General features: G+C 27.7%; 1 protein-coding gene across 1 annotated transcript; it reads right to left on the bottom strand.

Annotated features, from left to right (window-relative positions):
* Window positions 1–1,215: 1,215 nt before the first annotated feature.
* LOC114164405 (AP2-like ethylene-responsive transcription factor At1g16060) lies at window positions 1,216–6,619 on the bottom strand. The gene is made up of 8 exons (XM_028049073.1): window positions 6,430–6,619; window positions 5,919–6,001; window positions 5,794–5,802; window positions 5,606–5,694; window positions 4,263–4,336; window positions 3,936–3,986; window positions 2,208–2,284; window positions 1,216–2,003 (listed from the first exon to the last, which is right to left on the bottom strand). The coding sequence occupies exons 1-8, from the start codon at window positions 6,588–6,590 to the stop codon at window positions 1,504–1,506; spliced, it is 1,044 nt and encodes a 347-aa protein (XP_027904874.1). The 5' UTR covers window positions 6,591–6,619; the 3' UTR covers window positions 1,216–1,503.
* Between the last annotated feature and the right edge of the window lie 2,565 nt (window positions 6,620–9,184).

Raw genomic sequence — 9,184 nt, 5'->3', positions numbered from 1 at the left:
TTGTTCTCCTTCCACCTGCTTTCGTATTGCTCCATTCCTTGCCTTAAGCTCTCGATGTGTTGCATGACTCGCTCTATAGTGGATGGGTCGCTGCCATTATTCCCGGTTTTCATTGTTGTCATTGTCACGTAATTCTACTACAAGTTGTTTCGGCTTCTCGTTTTACCAGACCCCACGGTGGGCGCCAATGTTCCAATCTCAACTTTACAGTCAACCGACCAGAACCAAAAAATGAATCATACCTCTCTTGAGCTACTACTATCCCTTATAAAGGAGTTTCCTCCATCTCCCTTTCGATCTTCTCGGTCACGGATTATGCACGGACTACCCATCATAACGTCTTTTGACAACCACTTTCCCTATCTCTTTGGGCCGACCTTTTAGGTCACACTTCCATGTATATTGGTAATAATGTAACCAACCTCTTCATGTTAGGTCATGTTCAGCCATATATTGTATTGGCTAAACTTATCATAGGCGAGCTTGTTGGTGTTCTACGACCCATCTTTGAATCTCGATCCGACCAAGTTGATAACAAATGTTTATAAACAACTTGGGTATGTATGGACCACAGACAGCATAGGTTTTATATGCTTAAACTTTCTGGAGATATTCCATGTCTATCAAAAGGGATAAGAGGATAAATCTTCTAATAAAATCATCTTAAAAATCCCTTGAAAAATATGGATTAGGCTACAAAGAAGGCAAAGTTCCTAAGAACTATTATTATGGATCTTCTTAACCTCTACATGAGGTGTTGTTAAGCCCCTAAATACTTAAAAATATAAAAAAATTAAAAAGATATGCAAACTTACTTAACAATAGGACGAAAATCTATGCTTTCGTACCTAAATAGTGAATGTTCACAACACATAATAGGTGAAAGGCTTATGTTTCAAAGAACTGAGGAAGAATAATAAGTCACATTTGAAGGAGTTAATAAGGAAAGATAGCCAATATTGGACTGTATTCATAACATTCTTTTAGTAGAAATTCTTAAACATAATCAATTGAGCATCATTTGCATAATGGAAAATCTTTTTCTGTAAACGACAAGGAAAATTGTACAAAATATTAACTTACAAAATTATAAATAATCAATATTTCGTAAGATTAAAGTTGCTCAAAATTTAACTTACAAATCATAATCAATATCCACCGGGCTAGCTTTATAAATAAGAAACATTTGATTCCTGTTTGTAAAGGGAAAAAAAAAAAAAGTGGTAAAATGTGTTTATTTTGCATCTTTCTTGCGATGCTTATTTTCTTTTCAGCTACAACAAATAAAGAACTTGTCATGCATCCTCCTCTGACCATGATCACTAATCCAAGTTCAGTTTCCCAAATAATGCAATGCTCTTCTTGTTCTCTTCTCCGATCAGTGTCTCACTATCAACAAATTACTGTTCCATATTCACAAACTGAGAAATAAGCCTAATGAAAAAACTAAATCAACAAAGCAACCACAAACAATCTTCTACTTCCAGGGTGCATTTTCAAGACTCAAAACTCATCACAATGGAACATATGGGGCACAAACCCGTTGAGCTCGCTGAACATGTTATCATCCCCTTCTCCATATCTGTTGGAATCTTCGCACTCGAAATAGGTCTGAATGTCATCGGGAAACGTGCACGGCACCAACTCAGACTCCGACGCCGCCGTCGATAAATCGGCGGCGGAAGTCATCTCCATCATCTCCTTGAACTTGGACGACTGCAGCAAAAGTCCTAGGGCTGACGTGGCGCCAGAAGATCGAGGCTGAGTCGCCGTCGATTCTTGACTCTGGAAAAAATTGAATCCTTGTTGTTGATTAGAATTTGGGGTAAAGTTGGTCTCAGAATTAGGGTTAGCGTCAAGAACATTAGGGTTCACAGTGTTGTCGTTGTTGTTTGGCTTAAGCCACTTTATGTAGCGGCTAAGGTCGAAATTGGTCACAGCGTTGAGTCCTCGATATTCAATAGCTGCCATGTCGTATGCTGTTGCAGCTTCTTCTTGTGTGGCTGTAAAATTGAAACTTTTTCAATATGATATGAATACTTTGTGTCTACTAAAATTTTATTTAATGTTAATTTATTTTTTTAATATTATAAAGTTCAAATAAAGCATTTTTATATGTAAAAAAAATGACAGAAATTCTTGAAAGAAGGAAAGAAAATAATATTAAGTTATATTAAAATAGTAAAAGAAGAATTGTGAAGTGTTACCGTAAGTTCCGAGGTAAAGATATTTGTTGCCGAAAACCCTGCCAATCCGAGCCTCCCATCTTCCATTATGATGGTGTCTGAATTTCGAAAAAACAATATATTAAAAGTAGGAAAAACAATTTAATAATAAAAAATAAATATAACTATTTTTTTCAATTAAAAAACGATAGCTTTAAAATAATTTTGGATATTAACACCCTTAAAATCTCATTCCCACTGATAAATAAATATAGTTTTAATTCTAATAAAATATTAGGGTTTTGTTCATTTACAATGGTCTTTTTATAAATGAGTAGTAATCTTTAGAGAACAAATTGTTTTTTTTTGTCAATGCTTTTTAAATTTCAAGAAATATAACATTTTTAATTATTTCTTTATTTCTATTGTTATTTGAAAATGGTTTAAAGTTTAAATAATTGTTTAGTGGATACATATGACAGAGAAAAGTTCTCACAAGTGATGACAAAGAAAATTTATATTCATATTTGGTTGAATCTAAAATCAAAAGAAAAAACCATAAAATGACACGAGAAAAGAACAAAACTGACGAAAGATAAAGAAAAATACTGTAACATTATATATTGTAACAAATTTTTTAACGGATTCTGACTTTTTATTTTAGGAAAAATCAGGTAATTCTAGTTATTTTTTTATTGAATTATCAACTTTAATTTTTCAAGAAAAAAAAAATAAATGGACTTGAAGTCTACAAGTAATGTTTTTACTTATTTATATGTGAAATCTTCTTATTTCTGATCGATATGTAAATGTTCAAAGTCAATTGTCTAAAGAACGGAACTATGGTTCGTCCAAGGTATTAAATATCGTTCTTTAGATAAATACAAGGTGTTAATAATATTTGAGTTTAGATATTACACTTAGATTCCATTTAGAACAATAAACCCCTCATTTGAGTTTTTCTCTGTAAAAATCCACTACACTATCACTAAAAGGACAAACACATTAAATATTTCTTACCTAAGTCTCATAATAGATTTAGCATGAAGTAATATAATATACACTTATATAAAATTACATCGAAAATATAAAAAATAAATGTCGTGAAGAAAAAACTATAAGAGACTTGTTATTATATTTATATATAGTATTGTATTCCCTCCGTCATTGTTTTCAATAAAGAATTACAGTATTTTTTATGTTTTAATTAACATTTACAAGACATTATTCTTTATTCTACTCATATCTCTATCACAATATATAAAAAAGTTAAAAAAAAAATAGGTAAAATAATTATAAAAGGACAGAAAAGCAATTACTTTTGTTTTAAATTTTAAAAATTTCCATAAAATAATTTTTTTTTAAATTGAACACTTAAAAAATAGGTGGAAGAAGATTTTACTTTTATCCCTTTTTTCATAATTTTTTAATTAAAAACGGTTTAGATAATGTTTTAAAAGAAATATAAAAGAAAAGTTTAGAGATAAAAAATAAAGTTTGATCATTTAAAAGAGACAAATAATATTTAATCATAAATGTTAATGCAATAACTTCTTCTATTCATTTTCATCTATTTCTTATTTTGTTTTGTAAATAAAAGTTAAGGAATAAAATAAAATAATTTAAATCTAATAAAGAAGTGAAGCAGTAAACTGTATCTATCACAATAAACACATTTACAAATTTGTGATATACAACTTCATAAATAACAATAAATAGAAAAATAATTCCCTTAAAATCGCATATTAAATAAATTGGAGGGAATACTACCTTGCAACACCTCTGTATTTAGACACTCCACGAGAAAAGCCGCTGCTTTTCCTGCAATATTTTAATTTTTTTTCTTAAAAAGACCAAAATAAAGGTTTGCTTTTTGCAACAATTAATCCTAAAAGCATAAAAGAAATACGAGTTCAGATTTTTTTTTATTGATTTTTTTTATTATTTTTTGTTGAATATTAAAAATATATTACGTTAATATTTTAAATATTTTTTAATACATTTTAAAATGTGAAAATGAGCAGTAATTAATATATTATAAAGATACAATAAAAAATAACACAAAAAAAAACTAGCAGATTGCAAAATAGTTTTTACCTTCTTAATGATCCAATATACTCTTCTCGAGATTGACCCTCCATTTCTTTCACTTCATTCTGGTACGTACATAACTGCAATTTGGTAACAAATATGTTATTTTTTTAATTTTTCTTTTTCTTTTACTACATTAACACCCCTTAGTCACATTTTTTTTTAAGTATACTTTTTCTTAAGTGCAAAAAGAAATTTTTCCTCAATTTATTCACTAAACTAAATTATTTTATTATTTCTGATTTTTTTCCTCTAAGAATTTCTGCACCCATCATTCTCAACATCCTTCTAACACGTCTAATGATATTTTGAATTCTTTTACAAAAATGGGTCATTTTGACTTATTATTTACAAAAATTGGTCAGTTTACTTATTAATTATATGATAGAGTCAATTTATTAATGATTTGACTTTTCTCTATTTATTTTTAACTTTTATATAACTTTTAAAGTTTTATATATATTTTTTTAAATTTTTTTAATAATTTGATTAAAAACATTTTAAATAAAATTTTATTAAAATTTTGATATTTTAAAACTTAATATTTTAAATTTTATTATTACATTTTATTATAAAATTTGATTAAAAATATCTAAAAAAAGTTATTAAAATTTTGATATTTTAAAACTTAATATTTTAGATTTTATTATTATAATTTATTATAAAATTTACAATAATAAAATTTGATTAAAAATATTTTAAATAAAATTTTATTAATATTTTGATATTTTAAAACTTATATTTTAAATTTTATTGTTTCATTTTATTATAAAATTTACATTAATAAAATTTTATTTAAAATAATTTTAATCAAATTATTAAAAATTTATTTAAAAAAAATATAAAACTTTAAAAATTATTATAAAAGTTAAAGAAAAAATAAAGAGGAATCAAATTGTGAGTCAAATCTGCGACGTAATTAATTAATAAACTGATTCATCTTTATAATAAATAAATCAATACGATACAATTTTGTAAAAAAACTAGTAAAATCATTAACAAAATGACTCGACCATGTAATTAATTAGTAAATTGACATATTTTTGTAATAAATGAATCAAAGGCACCCATTTTTATAAAAGAACCAATATTTTAACTACTAAATTTTGATAAATTTTTTTTATAATATGAAATAACATCTTTTAAATGATTTTAAAATATTAAAAATAAAAAAATGACATCAAAAGTTATAAAAAGAAATTGTCAAACTTTAATATTTAAAAAATCATTTTTCTTCGACCACTCCGTCTTTAATCCATAGTGCAAAAGTCTTTCCAAAACTGGAAATCACAGTAGAAAACCAACATCAAAATGAAATAGAGAGTGGTGTTTTAAGAGAGAGAGTATACTGGAAAATTAAGTATGGTATCTTGACCCCAGTATTTCAATGCTGCTAAATCGTAAGCGTGTGCTGCAGCCTCTTCATCGTCATAAGCACCTTCAACAACAACAGATTATACTCCATTAATTCTTCACTTTTTCTCCTCCATCATAAGCATCAAATCATGTAATACACACTATTATTATATACACATACCGAGGTACACTAACGTAGGATATGTGAAGAACCATTGCCAAATCCAAAAGGAAACACGTTAGTAACTTCATCAACATAATTACTGCACTAAAAAATATACAAAAAAAAAAAAAATCGCATGAAACCTTGTCGTCCTTTCTTGTTCTGCGACTCATTCCAGCAATTCTTGTCCCACAAATGAGCTTCATATCGGCCTGTCCATCGGTGCCTGATCTCGATCAAATAACAAACATTCATAATTAAGAAGTGAATTTTAAGATTAACTCAATAAATCGTATAAAATTGATAAAATGAGATTTACATTCTTTTGTATATTATAAAATTAATTTATCTTTAGTTAACGTGAAACTTCCAACCACCGTTAAATTATAATACGCATTTTATGAAATTATAATATGTTAATTATTGTTAGATTTTATAGAGGGGTTTATATACAACATCAATGAGACCTAAGCCCAATCACATAAGGCATTAACATTACTCTCAACTCAAAACATTAAAACAATATATTGATAGGTATTCACTCTTATATGGTACTCCACTTTATCATTTCTATCCAATGTAAAACTTAGACTCACACTTCAATTTCTAATCATTATGGATGTCGAGGATTGAAATTAATGAAAGGGAGCTAACCTAGTGACTCCTCTGTATATTGAGCTGCGTTGAGGAGGGGAATCTCTGGGGACACTTCTTCTTGTTCGTTTAACCTTGGTGGTGACGGTGTTGGTGGAGTTAAGGTTGTTGTTGTTGTTGTTAGTGGTTGCATTGGTTTTGTGTCTTGGGTGTTTCCCCATGGAAAGAAAAAGAGAGAGCAGGGAGAAGAAGTATTTTTGACGGAAGAGAAAAATATGACTAAGTCGTGAAACTGAGAGGGTTTTAAAGTGAGGGAAAAGGGAAAAGGGTTAGAATAGATTGTGCTGGCAATCACAGGGAATAGCCGGCTGTACGGATCGTTGTTTCTGGCCGTCTCCTTAACCGGCTACACTGCTTTGTCTTTACTTCACCTTCGTCTCTCTTCATCAACTTTTTTTTTTCCTTTGTTTTCTTCCCAAATAAACAATTATTCTTATTCTTTCTATTCTTTAATATATGTTTATTACTAGATTTCTATATAGTAAAAGAATTTTATCTAACCTCAGAGATGACAGCTTGGTTGGATTATTAGTTAGTTTTTTTTAAATTCTAGGGTTTCTGTATGCGTGCCATTTGAATGACTTTAGAAGCATTACAGGATAAATAGTCATTTTGTTTTCAATATTTGTAAAATTTTAGATTTAATTTTAATTTAGTCTTTATTTTAATTAAAATAATCTAATGGGTACTTTTTATTAAATTTACATTGCAAAAATTATCTTCCCAAATAGAAACGATGGTAAATGAACACCACACAATATTGAAAAACTCTATAATGGTAAAATAATGCAATATGGAAACTCCTTCTTCTTATTAGTCATGAGAGGAATTATACTGATTTTCTAATCCGCACATTCTATGGGTTGTGAAGTTTTTAATATATCTAATAAATTCACGTTAGGTATTACTATTATTTAATGAAGATATTGTTAAAAGAGAAGAAAGAAAAAAATATCAGAGACCGCACTAAACTCATGATAAAATTACGGTGTATATATATTGACTTGAAGTAAAAATTGAAAATAGTTCATTTTCAGAATGTTGAACTAATTTAGTTTCCAATTTTAGAAATATGTGTATTTAGTCCTTTCAACCAAATTCTTTTAAGTTTAAATGACGTTTCAAACGCATTTCATGACAATATTTGGGTTATTTACATCGTTTAACTCATTTTTGCTTCAATGTTAACTGAGAAACACATTTTAAACGTTAAATAAACTTAACAAAATTTTGTAAATTTTGTTAGAAAGACTAAATTTACCCTATTTTGAAATATGAGAGACTAAATTGATCTAAAATTGATCTAAAATTTATAAGAGAAACCAATTTGAAATAATTTTCACTAAAAGTTAAGAGACAAAAAATATATTTAACTCAAGAATGAAAGATAGATAGAGAAAAAAAGAAGTAGAAGAAGAGAACTACAAACTAGAAAAAGTTACAAACATGACACATATACTCAAGAATGGTTTAAATATATTTTTAGTCCCTAAAATTTAATACAAAAGTGGAATTCACTCTTGTCTTAAATGCTAACACGAGACATGTTTGACACAAACAAAATTTAACATATATTCATTCATTTTTTAAAGTTTGAGAACCAAAATATATCAAAGATTATAATAAGAATGAATTCCAATTTCGCGTCAAATTTCAGGAACTAAAAACATATTTAACTCCATGTTCTGACTCATGCGTTGTAACGTGAGCAGCTTTATGATTTTGTCCGTAAAAAGTGTCTCGAAGGATAATAAGAAGAATGAGTATTTAAATTGTATTTGACTTCAATATAAAACTATTAGGTGAGATCATATTTACATCAAGTTTATTTATGCTTTTATGATAAACCAAGTTATATTAGAAACTAATTGATTGATGAAATACAAAATTTGCTTATAAAATTGCTTAACAAATTTTATTCATCATAATAATGATAATTAGTATTGTTTGTTTGTATTGTGAACAAGAAGACAGATAGTCACGATAAAAAGACGTAACTATTGTTTAAAGGAATTACGTCATGAAAAAAAAAATCAACATGCATAATAACTATTGATTGAGTTTGGATTGAGGCTCAGTTAATGGGATGCAACTTAAAGTATATTTTTATTGTATCATGATTCTTAAATATACTTTTTATAGTCGAGCTGCAACTAAAAATTAATTAGCATATGTAATTAATAAATTTTATGTAAAGGTAAATCAGACAATAAATAAGTAAGCCATATTCCTTATAAATTATGAAATAGTAACATAAACTAACACACGTACAAAATTAAGCATTGTAAGTTTTAAAACAAATATAATGTAATACATACGTGTATTATTAGTGTTGATTTCTAATTAAATTAATAATCTTTTTAATTGATTGATGGGATTTAAGGTATTGATCTAATTGAATGTTAAAGTTTTATACTGATGCTATGTGAATTTTACTTTGATTATAATTTTATTTTTATAATATGCATCATGCATTGTATGTTATCATATTTTTTGTACATGTACTTATAACATATTTTATTGTGTTAGGATTAGGGAAGAGATTTCATTTGGGAGATATAACACCAATGAGACTTAAGCCCAACCACATAAAGCATTGACATCACTCTCAACCCAAAATCTTAAGGCGATGAATTTATGGGTCTTTATTCTTATATAGTGTTTCACTCTCTCATTTCTAGCCAATGTGGGGCTTAGAATCACACTTGCATTCTTAACAATTTCTCCCTCAAGGATGAGTTCCTTCAATCACATT

This window comes from Vigna unguiculata, chromosome 9 (genome assembly GCF_004118075.2).
Source record: "Vigna unguiculata cultivar IT97K-499-35 chromosome 9, ASM411807v1, whole genome shotgun sequence".
In the NCBI taxonomy this organism is placed as follows: Eukaryota; Viridiplantae; Streptophyta; class Magnoliopsida; order Fabales; family Fabaceae; genus Vigna; species Vigna unguiculata.
Note: the sequence above shows the minus strand (reverse complement) of the source record. Positions and strands in the feature narration are given on the sequence as shown.

Coding starts and splice junctions, on each gene's coding strand:
- LOC114164405 (XM_028049073.1), bottom strand. CDS start 6,590: ATGGGGAAACACCCAAGACACAAAACCAATGCAACCACTAACAACAAC. Junction 6,002..6,429: donor ATATACAGAGGAGTCACTAG/GTTAGCTCCCTT, acceptor GATCGAGATCAG/GCACCGATGGACAGGCCGAT. Junction 2,004..2,207: donor TCTTTACCTCGGAACTTACG/GTAACACTTCAC, acceptor TCAATTTTACAG/CCACACAAGAAGAAGCTGCA.